General features: G+C 42.8%; 2 protein-coding genes across 21 annotated transcripts in view; both read right to left on the bottom strand.

Moving 5' to 3' along the window:
- ZNF454 (zinc finger protein 454) overlaps positions 1–18,061 on the bottom strand; it is a 49,105-nt gene that overhangs the window by 17,236 nt on the left and 13,808 nt on the right. Inside the window, exons 1-6 of one of the 20 annotated variants that reach the window (XM_044948479.2) lie at positions 12,232–12,303; positions 10,787–10,857; positions 3,479–9,108; positions 3,086–3,386; positions 2,733–2,834; positions 349–475 (exon numbers count right to left, since the gene is read on the bottom strand). In XM_044948479.2, the coding sequence (XP_044804414.2) occupies positions 349–475; positions 2,733–2,765 (160 nt within the window). In that variant the 5' untranslated portion in view covers positions 2,766–2,834; positions 3,086–3,386; positions 3,479–9,108; positions 10,787–10,857; positions 12,232–12,303. Of the gene's footprint in view, positions 1–348; positions 476–2,307; positions 2,330–2,732; positions 3,387–3,478; positions 9,109–10,767; positions 10,858–12,231; positions 12,325–12,623; positions 12,747–18,061 lie in introns of those variants that run through there. The other 19 variants (XM_044948480.2, XM_044948482.2, XM_044948474.2 and 16 more) reach the window with 19 other exon arrangements.
- On the bottom strand, positions 9,291–10,780 carry ZFP2 (ZFP2 zinc finger protein). Its single transcript, XM_044948489.1, has one exon. It carries the CDS (start codon positions 10,778–10,780, stop codon positions 9,386–9,388), a length of 1,395 nt encoding a protein of 464 aa, XP_044804424.1. The 3' UTR covers positions 9,291–9,385.

Here is an 18,061-nt window from a genome sequence, read left to right as displayed (position 1 = left end):
AAAATCACTGCAAGGGTGAGACCTAGAACTTCCTGGAAAAGGTGACGTGATAGGGGCCCAGGGTAGATGAGAGTTCCCAGGAGGAGGAAAAGAAGGTTCAGGGGTGACAAAGGCAATCTGTTCCTGTCCTTCTCCGTGCTGGAAGGGAGGAAGGATTTGACTTCTAGTCGCCTTCGAGATATCTGCACTTAGACTCCAAAGAGCCCTGTGCCCAGGACACAAAGGAAAGGCACAGACATAACATCCTTAGAACAGCTCACTCCCAATCCAAACTGCTGTATGGAACCAGTTCAAGGATTCCAAAGAAACCTCCCATTTGAAGACGAGCCTCCAGAGGCTCCCACTTACCCAGGGACACCAGGTTGCTGTAGTTCTCGAGCATGACATCCCTGTACAGGGCCCTCTGGGCAGGACTCAGCTGCGCCCACTCATCCTGGGTGAAAAGCACGGCCACATCCTTGAAGGTCACTGATTCCTGTAAGGGCAAACCCATCCCCGTTGGCTGGGGGCTTCTCCCTTATGTGGCTCTCTGGGAAAGGCTTCAACCAGGAGCTGGCTGAGACCTGCGGGACTGTTAGCACAGAGGGAGCTGGTTTTCTGTGAGAAGGGAAGCATTTCCTCAGGGTCTCTAAGGGTCGAGCTTTTATCAGACTTTGTTTCCCACTCTGAAGAAAAAGACCTCGTGGAAAAGATACTCTTCCTCTGCCCTGGGATTTCACAGTAGCTGCTCATTTTGTCCAAAACATTTTCTCCCATCTCCATCAAACTGCCACAGCCCTGCCTGTATCCCCACCCCTATGACCAATCATACCCAGGTCTTGGCTTCAGTATTACGTCTTCAGCACCCCTCCTCAACTGTTCCCATATCATCTATGCAGGGTCATTCGGGCACTGCCTCACTTTACTGAGTTTTGGTTTACTTTCTATTTCCCCCACTGGACTGTTAACTCCAAGAAGCTATGGACCATTTCTACTTCTCCCTTGTCTTGCCATCATGTCTTCTAGAGCATGGCCCATGTACCCAGAGCCCACTGTATATGTATTACTCAGCAACTCCTGTTTTTCTTCAGCTGTTCACCTGCTCACCCTCAGTACACACATACCATTCCCATGAAACAGTCCTTCTGAACAATGTGACCTTATTCCCTCTGATCACAACTCATCCCTTCTGTGGAAACTCTGGACAAGAGGCCAAGGGAGCTAGTGTGCACTGAGAAAGAAGAGTTAAGTGGAGGCCCAGAGAAGAAAGCGAAGGGTCCAAGAGAAAGGACTCTCAGATTATTCTAGACCTTCTCTGCAGAGCTGAAGTACAGCTGCATTTTTGCCTTGACTTTGGGTGATATCCAGTATCCTTCCAATAAAGGCCTGCTTTTGCTTAGTCTGAATTGGGTTTCTGTTACCTGTACCCAGAGCCTTGCACAAAGCAGGCTGAACCAAGGAACACTTGTTTGACTGAATCCATGAACCAGTCTGTCAAGACCGTTGTTCACCTTTGTATCCCAGGCATGGGACATAATATTTGGCACATTTTACACCCCTAACATAGGTTTTTTGAAAGGCAACCAAAAGTATAGCAGCCTGTAAACCCAAGACAATTGTGTGACACCAACAACGAATTTGAGGAAAAGTCTAGGGAAGGGAAGTATCACAGTGGAATGGCACCGTGGAGAAAGGTTTCAAAGGAAAACCGGTGCTTGAGATGGGCTCCAAAGGACAAGCTGGAAATCAAGGAGAAGGGTGAACAACCAATAAGCTGGGACTGGGTTGACACAGTACTTTCAGTCAGCGGCTCAACTCTTCCAGTGACTTCTGCCACAGATTCCTTCCCTGGACAGGTTTACATGTGAATGAATTAGAACAAATTCACCAAATTCATCAGAATTTATACACTCAAATGAATGTTGTCTCCTTCAAAGTGGAGTCCATATCCTTATTCTAAAAAAGCTAGCACTGCTGAAAGTTTTTTAATAATTTACTGAAATTGAAAACATACCATTTGAAAGACTTCACTGATAACCAACATTCCTCTGAAGTAAAAAGCCAAATATCATTGGAAAAAAACTGCTACTGTTGCTAAGTCGCTTCAGTCCTGTCTGACTCTGTGCGACTCCATAGACGGCAGCCCACCAGGCTCCCCCGTCCCTGGGATTCTCCAGGCAAGAACACTGGAGTGGGTTGCCATTTGTTTCTCCAATGCATGAAAGTGAAAAGTGAAAGTGAAGTCGCTCAGTCGTGTCCGACTCTTAGCGACCCCACGGACTGCAGCCTACCAGGCTCCTCCATGGGATTTTCCAGGCAAGAGTACTGGAGTGGGGTGCCATTACCTTCTCTGTAGGAAAAAAAAGTGTCCAGTAAATCCTACCTTCCTAAGAAAGCATTCCAATTTCACTCTTCTATCACTGTGTTAGGCATTGCCTTTATCACTTTAGACCCTTAATTTTAGTTGTTAGTGGAAAGAGTGCACGTTTCCCCTCTGGACCAATCTGGGTTTCATGTCCAGTTGTGTCTTTTATATGACCTTTAGCAAGTTCCTGAGCTCTGACAACCACCAGAATGAACCCAGCAAGGAGGGTAGAAAGCATGGGAAAGGAAGCAAGTGGGTCAGGCTCCTGAGTGAGATGGACTGGGAGAAAAGCTTCTGGTGAGGAGAGAAACATGCCCACCCTCTTCAACCATTATATTCAAATCTAAGGCCATTTAGAGGGGGAAGCCCACAGTGAACCCTCACTCACCTGGACCATGGCGGGCAGGCACCTGACTGCCATTCCTTCTTCTCTGATGAGCCTTTTTAGAGACAAGCAGAGTGGAAATCCTCAGGCTGGAAACACCTTCTACTGTTCATGAGGAGAGGACTGGGTCAAAAGATATCACACAGCAGTCCAAAGGGGGGCTTTGAGCATTCACACCCTGGGAATCCTCCAATACCCCAAACAGTGAATTCTTAGTCCCTGTTTGCTCCCAATCCTCTCTCCTCTTCGGGGATATTTCTGCTGGCCTCCACTGTAAAGGGAATAGCTCATCTTGCTGCTACTCCCACTATTCCCCATCAATTTCCCCCTAGCAACTTGAGTCAAATTCTCAGTACCTTTCCTTCAGTATCTTGACTTTTCCTTGAAAAAAGCATCCTCCAGCCCGATTTCACACTTTTTACACACCCTCTGGCCTTTTGCCCTTAAATTATGCTGAGAGATCTCAAGAAACGTGTGACTCCTGCCTGGACACCTGCCTAATCCTGGGAGGGGAGTAGAGGAAGTAAGGAAGGAGGGTCGTCTTCTTTCTCCTCAAAAAAGAAGCTAAGAAGGCTGCATCTTCACTGTCGAGACGTCTCTCAGGCTATGCTGTTCTCTAGCCTCAGGCCTCCTTCTCTGGGACCCGGTTTGGGTGACCTGGAGAGAAAAGGTGGGCGAGAAGCAGTGTATCTGTGGGGGTCGGGTGGGGGTGTTGGGCGCAACGAATTTTAATCGTACAACCGACCCACCGGCCCTCTGCCTCTCAGCTAGGTCCCTTGGGGAGCTGGTGCAGTGGTTGCGCCGCTGCAGACCCGGCCTCAGCGAGTTCCAGATACAGGGAGCCGAACCACACCGGGAGCATCTACCACCGAGCGTAAACGGGATTACCGGAGTTGGTTCCAAATCACAAACCAGTGACCCTGACCGTATCTTTCTCCACATGCACCCGCGGATTCGGACCCTAAACCCGAGCCCACACTTGGCCTTTTTGTCTTTGGAATCTAACCTTGGCCATACATCCAGGGAAGTTTGGGGCGTCAGATCAGCGTCCTTCAGAACGGACCACTACCCAGACCGACTCGGTTTTCAGCCGCCCTTCCCACCAGCTCCACCACCCCAAGGCTGCTCCCGCTCTCCCGATACGGCTTTGGCCACCGTGCCTAGTCACCGCTGGGTTGCCCTTCGAGGAGCCTCTGCCAGCGGTGAGATCCACACCGCCACATCGCAGGCAGAACACAATGAGCTGGGCTGCAGTCGGGGTCGGAACTGCGCTTGCGCGTTGCCGAGGGACCTGCTTCGCCGGATTCTCACAGGTCCGAGAGCTGCCGCGCTCCTGCTTCGCAGACTCCACTTCCCAGAAGGCATATCGGCAGCAAGCGCCGGCCTCCGCGCTGGGCGGAGAAAGTGACGTTGCGCGCCTGCGCAGGTAGGCCCCCCCCACCCCCGAGCCCGGGCCAGAGAGGGTTTGGTGCCGAAACTACATTTCCCAGGGACTCGCCTGGTGGTCACGGTTCCCCAGGCAGGTGACCCCCCAACACGCTGATCCTCACGTGCGGATTTGGTTCCGTTCTGGTCAGCATGACGAAGATAGACACCAGCGAAAAGTTGACAAAGGGACACGGGAGGTCATGCCGGGGGAGCGGCGCCTGATCCGACGAGGAGAGCGGAACCGGGACGCGCCTCAAGTTCTCAGTAGGAGACAAGTCGAAAAGGAGCGTTCCCGAGTGGAGGACCGCGCGATTACTAGCGAAGGCAGTGGGGCCGTGCTTCGGCCACGGGAACGCTCAAGATGCTAACAGTGGGTCCTGGTGTTTGGGCCGGAGCGTGGTTCGGGCGATGAGTGGGACGCGGGAACCAGGTCGACAGAGGTGCGGGCAGATGACTGAGGAGGCTGCTGCGGTAGTTGAGGATTCAGCGGATGCTGGCTGGGAACAGGATGGTGGCCACAGGACAGAGGGCATGGTGCGAGAAACGTCCACGAGGTAGAATAAATTTGGTTCTCCACGTCTTAGCAAGGAGCCTTGATGCCCAGGAGTTTGTATTGTACAATTGGGTGCTGTCTAGAGAGATGGTATTTATTTTTGTGGACAGTATCTTGCAGAGGCGGGCAAGGATGAGATAAAGTATAGAAAACTCCAACTGGAGATATTTAGTTGCCTTTGAATATGTATTTTCTGGGAGCTCGGAAAGTAAACACGAAAGGGTTTTATCTCCCCCCAACCCCACCCCGCCAAAAAAAAAAGTCAATAATGAGACCTGAGATTTGTCAATTAGGGAACTGTTGGCCACATCTTAGAAAGCAGTGTTTACTTACGGCATTCTGTTTATGTTTTTATTGACTATTTCATTCTGTAGACACCTTTGGAGTGTCTGCTTGTGTCAGGCACTGTTCTAAGGACCGGAGAAATAGTGAAACCGTGGCATGCTGCAGTACATGGGGTAGCAAAGAGACACGACTGAGCGACTGAACAACAGCACTGTTGCAGGTTGAATTCTACTAGAGGTAGTACTCAATAAACAGAAAATGTTTTATTAGGCAGTGACGACACACTGAACGACTGATGCCGAAGCCCCAGTACTTGGGCCACCTGATGCGGAGAACTAACTCACTGGAATGATGCTGGGAAAGATCAAAGGCAGGAGGGGACAACGGAGGATGAGACGGTTGGATGGCATCACCGACTCGATGGACGTGAGTCTGAGCAAGCTCCGGGAGTTGGTGATGGACAGGGAAGGCTGGCGTGCTGCAGTCCCTGGGGTCGCAAAGAGTCGGTCACTACTGAGTGACTGAACTGAACGGATGACACACTTAGGCTGTTAGGTTTAGAGTGTGACTGGGTGGGGAAGTGGGGATTATTTTAAGTAGTACTTTGAGTTCTCTTTGAGGAGGTAACATTTGAGCAGAGATCTGAATGCAGTAAGGAAGGAAAACATTTGAATATTGGGAAGAGAACAGAAATGCTGACCAGAGATAGAGGTGTTGTTGGTGAGTCTGTGGTTTAAGAAGGCCAGTATGACAGAAGAGGGCACAGTCAACAAGGGAGAGTGGGAGAGGAGATTAGAAGGGACTAGAGGGCTTGAAGGCCATGGTAAAAAGTTTGGGTTTATTCTATACGTTATAGGAAACCATCAAAGGGGTTTAAGCAAAAGAGTGGTGTGGCTGAATACATTTTGACAGAATCAATGGTCTGCTTTGGGGAGAAAAGGCTGTGGTGGGGCTAGAGCTAATACAGGGAAAGCAGTTAGAAGGCTGTTACAGCAGTGGGGTAATAGAAGGAGGAGAGAGCCTCCTACAATTATATAACCTTCCTACAAGGTATTTGCTTTCAGAGCCCAAGATAATTGAGATAATTAAAGGCTCTGGATACCATGCTAACAAGTTTGGATATTGTTCATATATATGAAAGTGATAATATTTATTTAGCACTAAATATGTGTTGGGCACTAAGCATTTTACATTAGTACTGAATGTAATCCAAAGCTATAAGGTCTGCACTGTTAACAAATAAGAAAATTGAGACAGCGATATATTAAGTGCCTTGCCCAGGGTCTCTCATGTCTAGGGACCAGGAATCCTGCCCCTGCTGGGAAGAAAGGTGCAGAAGTTTCCTCTTTCCTTGTTGCCCAGGATGGCTGAGCACTGACATATGAGGACCCGAAGCTTCCAAAACTCCTGAAAAAGTGAAACCTTCATTTATCTGACCCATTTCTCCTGCTGCTCCCTCTAAAGGTTAACATTTTACCAATTTGGGGTTATCACATCCATCTTATAGGCTTCAGTACATTTTATTCTTCCTCTCCTTCTCATCCTCTGCCTCCCTTTGAGCCTTTAATTTTGCTACTTTTTCATTTTTCATCTATTTTCTGCCTCTCTGCTTCCTTCTTCCATTCATTTCTATCTTTTGAGATCAGGTGGGGAACAAGAAAAACAAATATATAAAGGGAAAGTAAGAAGCTGGTGTAAGGGAGAGACATTATTTAAAATCTAAGTTTCTGAGGTTATAATTAATTCAGTGTTTCATTCCCCCTTAGTCCTTGCCTTTTTTTTTTTAAACTCTGTAGAGGTCCTGTAGCCCATAGAGATCAAAATGATGTAGTTCTAAACACTCAAGAGTCCATGGGAAACCTCCATTGCTATCCAGAAATATCTTCTGTACCCATTGTTTCTTGTTCACCCCTCTCCCAGTGGAAAGTTTCCTTCCTCCTGTTGAAAAAGATCCCTGTGGCCTCTGCCTCTGTCCTAGATCTGATTTCCCCACTTTGAACTGCACATTCCCTCCTCTCTGCACTTTCAGACTCTCCCATGCAGTGATAAACATGCTCAATTCTTCTGCCTTAAATCATACAAATGCTCCTGGCAGATTATTTGTTGGCTAAATCAACACCTTTCTCAATCCCCCCCTTTGCTTGCCTAAACTCCACTATAGAGGCTGGAAGAGCTAAATATTTTTTTCTGATTCCTTTGCTCCTAGCCTCCATGCAACACAGCAGCTATGGTCAATAAGATGTAATCAGAAGTCTGCTGAGGGTTTCTGGGAAAACCCTTTCTGATAAAAGGCACAGATGTTGCTGGTCCTACCCACCCCTTCTTCCTGCTTTGAATGCAGATATTTTACCTGAACTATGGGAGCCATCCTGTGACTTGATGAAAAAGTCATGACACTCAAGGCACTGAATTATTTTGCCTTTGAAACAATGCCAAGCACCTCCAGATTAGTTATGGGAGAAAAACAAATCCCTCTTTGCTTGCAAGCCATTGTTATTTGGGCTTTGTTATTTGTAGCCAAAAGCTTTCCCTCTCTCAACCACAGTCTCCCTCTAGTTACCTTCCTAAATCTCTCCTTTGTCAATCAAGCTATTAAGTCCTTTTCAACCTTTAACTCAGTCTTCAACCCGCTAAAAGTTAGAGATTATAAAAAACCAAAGGCTATTTTCTATTTTTACCTTACTGTAGCATTTGAAAATCTATCTCTATGCTAAAATTCTTTTACTTCTATGCCACCACCTTCTCCTGATTTTTCTGTTTTTCTTTTTTTTTGCCTGTTTTTTTCTCCTCAGCTTCTACTAATTTGACATCTCCCACTTGTGTGTGCTAATTTATGTCTGACTCTTTATGACCCCATGGACTGTAGCCCACCAGGTTCCTCAGTCCATGGGGATTCTCCAGGCAAGAATACTGAAGTGGGTTGCCGTGCCCTCCTCCAGGGGATCTTTCCAACCCAGGGATCAAACTCAGGTCTCCCTCATTGCAGGTGGATTCTTTAACAGCTGAGCTACCAGCAAAGCTTCTTAGTTTAGCCTTCTACTTACTGCATTTAAAGACAGTACTCCCAGAATCCCCTTTTATCACCACCCTTCTACTTATTCAACTGCCTATCAGTAATCTTCATTTGGATACTACTCACTCATAAAATGCCCCCAGACCAAACTCATCATTGCCTCACAAAGTCAGTCAACTTTTTGTGTTAATTATGGCAGCCATCCACCTAAATAAATCTGAGTGCTCACACTTAATTACCACTATACCTAGATTCTGCCTTATCATTGCTTGAATTCTTCCTTTTCTCTCCCATCCCACTGCTAGTTTCTTAGTTTAGCCCTAGGAAAACAAAGACTATCTTTTTCAGTTTGATTTCCTAATCATATTTATCACCTATAAATGAAATTGCTTTAACTACTCTCATAACTATAGATCTATAAAATCTCTCCCTATGACTGTTTTGAATATTTTATGAGTTGTAAAGATTTTGTTAATAACATCAGATATTCATGTCTGTTAGTGTTTAGCTTCCTCTCCTTTCCACTTTGATAGTTAAGAGTACAATCCAAAAATGTGTTTGAATCCTATGTACTCTAAGACTATATTTGTTATATTGTTTTCTAAATAATTAGCTTATTAACAATAGTTTAATGACTGTTATTGGAGAATTAAAACAGCATGCTATTGTGTTAAGATCTGTACAATTATTCTGTCATCTGGTAGCAACCAGCCAATATTTCAGAGGAGAAAGTAAAAGGGTGTAGAGGAGGACATGAAACAATCATAGAAGTTGGTGGAGGTACAAAATTTTGACTGAACAGATTCAGGGAAACCAGATTGTGGAATAGGAGCATCTAGATAACATATATAAGATGGTGAAAAATCAAGGATTTTCAAGCATTCATTATATTTATGGGATTTTAACACTGTAGCAATCTTGGAGCCTTCTAAATCTAAAAATCCCTCATTTACCAAATAAGGACACTGGGACCTGGTGAAACTAAGTGACTTGTCCAAGTTAGTAGCAGATCAGGACTACATACCAGGTCTTTGGGTTGTCCAGTTAAGCACTCTCACATTTTCTCTCCAGTGTGAAGTCTCTGATGTCCAAAGGAGAATCTGCAGTATAATACAATAGAACTTATCTTCAGCATGAATCCTCACTGCTTAGAACATTAGTTATTTAAACGTTCTGGTATAAAGTAAGTTTTACTTTCTGAATCAAGATTTCTCTCCACTTTTATGTGGTTTCTCTGCAGTGGTCTGTATTTTCTGACATGGTATATTATACAACTAAAAAATTACTGGAATCATTACATTTATTAGGTTTCTATATTACATGATTTAACTGATTACCACTGAAGAGTTAATCATGATGAAGGGTCCCATGTTTTCCTCACGTATGAGTTCTCTGATGCCGTGTAAGATTTGTACTCCGACTGAAGGCTTTTCCACATTCATTACACTGATAGGGTTTCTCTCCTGTATGAGTTCTCTGGTGCACTATAAGCGATGAATTCTTAATGAAGGCTTTTCCACACTGATCGCATTCATAGGGCTTCTCACCAGTATGAATTCTTTGATGCTCAATAAGGTATGCACTCTGGCTGAAGGCCTTTCCACATTCACTGCATTCATAAGGCTTCTCTCCAGTATGAATAACCTGATGTACAGTAAGGGATGATCGCCCAGTGAAATGTTTTCCACATACCATACACTCATAAGGTTTCTCTCCAGTATGAATTCTCCGATGTTGAGTAAGAGATGAATTCTTACTGAAAGCTTTCCCACACTGATTACATTCAAAAGGTTTTACTCCAGAATGAAGTCTCTGATGCTCTATAAGGTATGTACTTTGGCTAAAGGATTTCCCACATTTGTTACATTTGTAGGGTTTTTCTCCAGTATGATTTCGCTGATGCAGGGTAAGAGCTGAGCTCTTACTAAAGGCTTTTCCACATTCACTACACTCATAGGGTTTTTCTCCAGTATGACTTCTCTGATGTACAGTAAGATGCATACTTTGACTGAAGGCTTTTCCACATTCATTACATTCATAGGGTTTTTCTCCTGTGTGAGTTCTTTGATGCACTGTGAGATTCATACTTTGGGTAAAAGCTTTACCACATTCATTACATTTGTAGGGTTTCTCTCCAGTATGAATCCTTTCATGTTGAATAAGGGATGAATTCTTGCGGAAAGCTTTTCCACACTCTTTACACTGATATGGTTTCTCTCCAGTATGAGTTCTTTGATGAACAGTAAGGTTCATACTCTGACTGAAGGTTTTCCCACATTCATTACATTTGTAGGGTTTCTCTCCAGTATGGATTCTTTGATGTACAGTAAGTGAGGAACGTTCAATGAAGTGCTTCTCACATACATTACACTTATAGGGTTTCTCCCCCGTATGAATTCTCTGGTGCTTAAGAAGAGACGAACTCTGGCTGAAGGTTTTCCCACACTCATTACATTCATAGACTTTCTCTCCTGCAAATATTCTTTGAGTTTTAATTAATTCAGCATTTTGTTTAGTGTCTTTTCCATGTGAATTCCAGTTGTGAGGACTTTTCCCCACAGGAATAGTTTGTTGTATATCAATGATTGAACCCTGACTGGAACATCTTTCAAGTTCATTACCTCCACATGTCCTTCGCTCAGTGAGGGTTTCCTTATGGGTAATGTGCACTTGGCCCAAATGTCTATCCTGGTTTTCCTGTTGCCCCTCTAACCAATTATCAGGTTCCCAGGTTTCCCCTAAAGAAGAATGCCAGAGACCTTCCCTTTCCATTATTACCCCATAAGATAAATCTTCAATAACTTGGGCTTCGTAGTTGACTCTTTTGTTTCAAGTCTTGGTCTTCCAGTCTGAAAAAAATAAAAATTCAAAATTGTTTCTATACTAGATTGAAAACTGTATAAGATGGGAATAAGAGAATGCAACTGAGAATAACTATATGGCACATTTGAGAGCTTCCAAGGATGTCCCTATAATTAGGAAGAGAATTGGAAGGTAGGGAAAGAACAGTGAGCCACCGATAAATAACAGAGGAACTAGAAGCAGGTAAGTAGAGGAAAGAGTGAGCGTATATGCGGGAGGGACAGATACTGAAATCACCAACTGTTGGACAAGGCTAAAAAAGGAAGATGGAACTAAGAGAAGATATACAGACAAGTTGGGATTAGGAGAGGCAGATCAATAAGCCATAGCAGATTTACCAGCAGTTTCTTCTCTTCTGCAGGCTGCCTATAATTCTGATATTAAATCCTCATAAAACATAGTAGTGTGACATAGTGAAAAGATTGTTTACACTGGAGGCAGACAAACTTGGGTTTAAACACTAGCTGTTAACACTTAGCATCTTAAGTACTTACTTGTTTCTCTGAATCTGAGTTTCACAGATATAAAATGAGGATGCAAATAATCTCATAAGGACTAAGTAAATTAATGTATATAAACTACCCTTAGGGTACATATTTGTCTGGAAGATAAAGTATCAGAACATACTTGAAACTTAAACTCTCAAAGGAGGATGGCACAATCTCAAAGTGCTCCGCCCTTCTGCCCAAGGAGCCTGTGATTTTCTCACTCTGTTTAGGGAAGAGAATCCTAAAGGGCCCTACCCTTTCCTAAATACCCATTCCTTGAAGATAAGAACTAGTGGTAGAGGCAGGTAGGGGAGAATCTGTTGAACTGCTTGAAATGGGGCAGGAGGAAAGGCCTTGTAACCACTCAGACTTTGTTTTCACTGATCCCATTTCTTATCCTAGATAAAATGGCCTGGAAGCAATGAGAGGCAGAGGACAGGAAACTACAGTCTGAGAATCCACTTGTCAGGTTGATCAAAATTACCAGAGCAGAAATAACAGTAAACCAAGAGATCAAAGGCCTATGGGCAGGAAGCTTTACTGTGAAAGCAAAAGATATGCATGAACTGGACTTTATCCTTCTAATCTGACCCAGTTACACAGAAGAAGAGAAAAAGTGGAAAGCCAAGCAGGGTCCACCTGTAAAACACACACACCACCAAGTAACCTCAAAGAAGGCCTATCCAGTCAAGTGTGAAGTACCAACAAGTGCTACCCAGTAACAACACAGAGGACATAGGGTATATATTCACACTGTTAGACAAATACAAACACACAGCAAATGGTACAGGTCTCAAGAGACTCAGGGACCTCTGAAGTGGTTTCTCCCCAAGGTGACACTCATAAAACAAGTATTTGCAGCCTGATCCTTACCTGGGGAGATGCACCCAGGATGTTCTTTTGTCATCAGGTTCAGTTCTCAACCCAGCTGAGAACTCACATTAGGTTTGGAAAGCTGATGTCCTGCTTTGGAAGAAAAACACTACATTTGAGTTCTGAACTGAGCATAAAAATCACTCCCAGTATGTCTTATCCCTTCCTCTTCTGGGCTTCTGAGAGTATGTGGCTTCTGAGATTTCCCATTTTTCCATTCTCTACAGAAAAGACCTTTCACCTTGAGAGGACACCAAGGAACTACCCTAAAATAATGTCCTGTGGTATCAGGATTTCAAGTACAAATTCAAAAATTCCACAGGCTGTACAAGCTGTCAGTGGTAGGAAAGATGGTACTAGGTAGGTTTTGAGTTACAAGGAGAAGTCCTTACCCAGTGAAACCAGGTTCCTATAGTTTCTCAGCATCACTTTCCCATACAGGTTCCTCTGAGGAGAATCTAGATGGACCTGCTCCTCCCAGGTGAAGTCCACAGACACATCCTTGAATCCTGAAACTATAAATTCCTGCTTAAAAAAAAATTATGCCAATAACACCTCTGAGGGAAGTAAAACAAAAATAACAAAAAACAAGCAGCATTAGACAGGATAGGATAAAGAGATCTGTGAGAGAAAATGTTACCTTCCAAAAGAAACTGAATATCTGCAACAAAAACAGACATTATTATGAAACAATCAGGGACAGACATAAGGAGTAATAGGGAGAGACATTGAAGGCTGCTCTAGATTAGCAGTGGAGAAGAGTAGATGGTATTCTGATTGTATCCTATTTACCCCACTGATGAAAGGATGGATTCCCCACCCTAAATAGCGTAAGATGACCAAATATATGACACACAGCACTGGACAGAAGAGACGGACAGCAATTATTAGTCACATATTCTCACAACCTGGGGGAGGACACGCCACACATGCAAGACCATGTGGTGGTCATACTCAGTGAGCCAGCATGGGCTGTGGGAGGCAGGCTTATACTGACAGGAGGGCGATGTGACCCTTGGCTACCATGGGAAGATATGATTGGCTTGTTTAAACATTTTCAAGCTGGTAGGAAGATAAAAAACCATTAGGTTGAGGATTAGTACAAGTGTACCTGGCCAGACTGACGGGAGCCAGTTGGGTGGGGAGCCCTTCCCACTAGGTGGGAGCATATCCAGTGAGAGCAGGGGAACTCACAGCTAGGTCTCTAGAGCTCCCTAAGGCTCAAAGTTGTAGAGACAGCACATGGAATTTTAGGCTTTACAATAACTGGGTGGAAACTCCAGTTAATGGGGGGAAAGCATGTATAAATAGGATAAATCTAGAATGTGGCTGGTCTGTGAGACAACCAACAAAACACCCAGCTTGACTTGAAAATGGCATTTCAAACTTAAAAGCCCATTTGGGCCTTGTTTTCCATCTCTTAGATGAGGAAATAAAACTGTAAGAAATCACTATGTTTGATAAGTGTGATGGTTAATTTCACATGTCAACTTGACTGGGCTAAGGTATGATCCGAGAGTTGGTAAAGCATTATTTCTGAGTATTTCTGTGAGAGTGCTCCCATTTGAATAGGTAGATTGAGTAACAAAAAGGTGGAAGGGCATCATCCAATCCACTGAGGGCCCACACAGAACAAAAAGGCTGAAGAAAGATGAATTTGCTCTCTCTGCTTGAGCTGAGATGACCAACTTCTCCAGCCCTTAAACATAGCTCTCTTAGTTCTTGAGCCTTCAGACTCAGACCAGGACTTGGATCATCAGTCACTGGATCTCACACCCCTTGGTTTGGAGTGGGACTGAAGCACTGGCTTTCCTGGGCCCTCTGCAGTGCAGATGGAAGGTCATGGGAACTCTTCATCCTCCGTAACTGTGTGAGCCAACTCCTCATAACCTCTCTGTATATCGACATATATCCTATTGGTTCTCTTTCTCTGGAGAACCCTAACTAATACAAGAGGGAACACTAACTGAGTGGCAGTTACACTAAATGATAACTCACCTTGTACTCAGTTTTGTACCAAGAGGAGATTCATATGCCTCAGCTCATTTAACCCAAAGGACAACCTGCCAAAGTGATAGAATTAAAGTCATCGTTTTACCGATGAGGAATCTGAGGATCAAAAAGGTTAGTACATTCAAATCATACAGCTTGAACCCAAGGCCATCCAACTCCTCATGTTGTAAGAAGGCCAAGAAAAGATCCCAGCAACTCTCAGCAAGCGTAAGAGCGAGAGAAAGACAGAAAGGGAGATGGAAGGAGACTCAGGACTGAAACTTGGGGGGAAAAGGGTTTCAAGGAAGAGGGGCTAGTCAACACTATTAGAAGTCAGGTGGGTCAAATAGCATGATGGTTGAAAAGAATGTCTGATTTGAAAATTAGCTAATTTCAGAAAAATGATGAAGGAAGAAGTCAGCTTACAGTGGATAAAAGAATAAATGGAAGATAAAAAGAATAAATGGAAGAATCAGAAGAAGCCAGATGAAATTACTTCCAACTTTTTGTGAAGATGAGAAAAAAAAAAAAGACTGTATGAAAAGAAGTAAGGAATAAGTTGTGGAAATAAAGCAATGGAAAAGGTTGCATTTAAGGACAGAGAGCACTGCAATATATGAATAGGCAAAAGAGAGAAAAGGACTGATGAGTTCAGAGATGGAGTGGAACCAATTTCCAAGCAATTTGGATATTTTACATCCTACTGGCTATGAACTCTAGAAAAAGTGTCAACCCTGAGGCACAGAGTTTACTATATTTCTTTCTACCTCATTATTTATTTTCTCCTAGTACTTTTAAATCAACATATCAAAATAACAAAAACATGTTAAAAATTATTGACAAATATTGTCAGAAAAGTAAAAGTAGCTATTTGTTGTTCAGTTGCCAAGTCATGTCGGACTCTTTGCAAACCCATGGACTGTAACATGCCTGGCTTCCCTGTCCTTCACCATCTCCCAGAGTTTGCCCAAGTTCATGTCCACTGAATCAGTGATACCATCCAACCATCTTACCCTCTGTCACCGAAAGTTGCTACTAGTAGTATATAAATACATGGCAGAAATTCCATTTTATGAAAGGAAAAAAAGAAATGAGAAAAATCATCAGTTTGGAAAATGTTCTAAAGAAAGGAGAAGAAACAAGAAAGCATAATAATGATAAATCATTAAATAACAAAAGAATGACTCAATACATGTATAACAACAAATGTAAATGGGTTGGCTTTATCTATTAAAAGAGAAAAGCAGTAAAATTGGCTTAAAATACAATTATATGGCACATACAAAAGACCCTGGATAATTACATGGACAGAGGAGCCTGGCGGGCTATAGTCCATGGGGCTGCAAAGAGTCAGTCGCAACTGAACAACTAACACATACGTACATATAAGAGACACACATAAAACAAAAACTAAAAAGTTTTAAAAAGTGGGGATGCTAGAGAAAAGACATGGGCTTCCCAGGTGGCTCAGTGGTAAAGAATCTGCCTGTAATGCAGGAGATACAGGAGATGCAGGTTCAACCTCTGGATTGGGAAGATCCCCTGGAGGAGGAAATGGCAACCTACTCCAGTATTCTTGCTTAGAGAATCCTATGGACAGAGGAGCCTGGGGGGCTACAGTCCATTGGGTAACAAAGAGTCAGACATAACTGAGCAACTGAGCACGCACACACACAGACAAGATACAGCAGGCAAAAGCAAATAAAAAACAGGGAGGAGACCATATCAATAACAGATAAGGTAGAATATATGTGGAAATAAAATATAAGCCCCTTTGTGAAAAAGGTAATAGATCATAAATACGATACCCTCTTTCTGGGCTTCCCTGGTGGTCCAGTGGTTAAGAATCCACCTATCAATGCAGGGGACACGGGTTCAATCCTTGGTCTGGAAAGATTCCACATGCCGTGGAGCATCTATGCCCACACGCTGTAACTACTGAGCCCAGGCACTGCAACTACTGAAGTCTGCATGCCCTAGAGCCTGTGCATGGCAATGAGAAGCCACCATAATGAGAAGCCCACGCCCCCCACCTAGACAGCAGACTGTGCTCACCACAACTAGAGAAAGCCACGTGCAGCCACAAAGACCCAATCCAGCCAGAAAAAAACAATGCATTAAAAAGCAATAATATGATATTCTTTCCAAAAAATTAACCTACTTTCAATTTTAATAATAAGGCAAAATTAAAAGCCCAAATTTAGACTCTGATGGGTTATGTTGGTCTTCTCTACCTTCCTAGATTCTTCCCATTCCCTAAAGTGCAGAACCTACTACCCCCTCCACTCCTGCCACAGGCCGCAGAGCTTGCCCCTACTATGAAGCATACTATGGAACCCTGGGTAGATTAGTATAGAAAGCCATTTTAAAAAGCTAAAGTGAAACTTAACTGTACCAGTCATAAAATGTATTTGTTGCTAATCTCTTAAGATGTTTTCTCCCTTTCTCCTTTCCACTTATTGGTTTTTTTCTCCCCAGCACTACATTAAGCTCATGGTAAATCATGGTATTTGAAATAAGCAGCTTCATGGGTTTATCTCCTTCATGCAGAGGTTTCCTCAAATATAAAACACTGAGTTTTTTGATATTGTTATTCTTTAAAAAGGCCAAATATCAAATGGAATAAATAGGAATATTTTAATAATGAAAATATACTTTATAAAGAAGACACAATAGTGATAAAGTTTTAGACACCACGGTAGCACCATGTTTTCAGATATAATTCTCAGCAACCCAGTCTTAATTTTTTTTAACCAAGTCATAACTCTGGTTAAATTACAGTCGCCATAGAACAAAAATTGAAACACCTCAGAATACACTTACGAGGAATAAGCAAGATCCTCATGATGAAAGTTAACAAAAACCATAATGAAAGATCTGAATAAAAGGAAAGGTAATTTTTTTTTACTCAATAGGAAGAATAAATATTGTAAAGATGGTAATCTTCCTCAAATTTATATAGTTAGTGAACCCAAATCAAAACTGCATATTTTTTAACAATTTCTGTTGAACTTGAAAATAGTTAATAAAATTTGACCCTAAGGATAAATGCAGATGAACAGTACAGTAACCAAAGGAGGTTGGGATGTTCTTTATAAACTAACAAAGAAAATTCTAAAACAAATAAAATAGAGTGGTACTACAGTAGAACTAGAGCAACAGAACAGAATTCAGAAAAATAAACTCAAGTGTGTATGTAAATGTATCTAAATTTGTTATATGTAAACATTTTATATACATATATAAATTTAGTGTGTTATCTAATTTAGTATATCTAATTTAGTGTAAATTTAGGTAGTATCTCAAATTTTTCAAGAATAAGCAGATTACTCAATATATTATTTCAATAGGTGTACAACAGTTTGAATGCCATCTCCTCAAACATGCCAACCCAGTTCTGCCTAGCTAAAGCAGACACCGTGTCACACTCAGCCAGGCCACCCTAATGTTTGGTGACCACAGCATGTAACAACATCCTCAGTAGTATTTCTTCTTTTTCACTGCTGCCTTCTCTTTCTAGAAGAGAAAATCAAGGAGGAAAGGGCTTTGTCTGTTTCATTCTCTACTACCTTCCCATCATCCAGAACATTGCTTAGCACATGGTAGGCAGGCGTTAAAAATCTGTTTAATGAAAGAATGGATGATGAAATGCCTCACCACACATTAAATGAAGTTAGATTCCAACCTCACATGTGTACAATAAATTCCAGATAGCTCAAGAAACTAAATTTAAAATGATAAAAACCAATAGAAAATGTAAAACAGTATTTCTATAAACTTAGGCTACAGAAAACCTTTCATAGCAATAATTCCAAAGCCAAACAAAGGAAAAGAAATG

The sequence above is a fragment of the Bubalus bubalis genome, chromosome 9 (assembly GCF_019923935.1).
Source record: "Bubalus bubalis isolate 160015118507 breed Murrah chromosome 9, NDDB_SH_1, whole genome shotgun sequence".
Classification (NCBI taxonomy): Eukaryota; Metazoa; Chordata; class Mammalia; order Artiodactyla; family Bovidae; genus Bubalus; species Bubalus bubalis.
Note: the sequence above shows the minus strand (reverse complement) of the source record. Positions and strands in the feature narration are given on the sequence as shown.

Excerpts from the sequence above, each read along its gene's own strand:
- ZFP2 (XM_044948489.1), bottom strand. The coding sequence starts at position 10,780 with ATGGAAAGGGAAGGTCTCTGGCATTCTTCTTTAGGGGAAACCTGGGAA.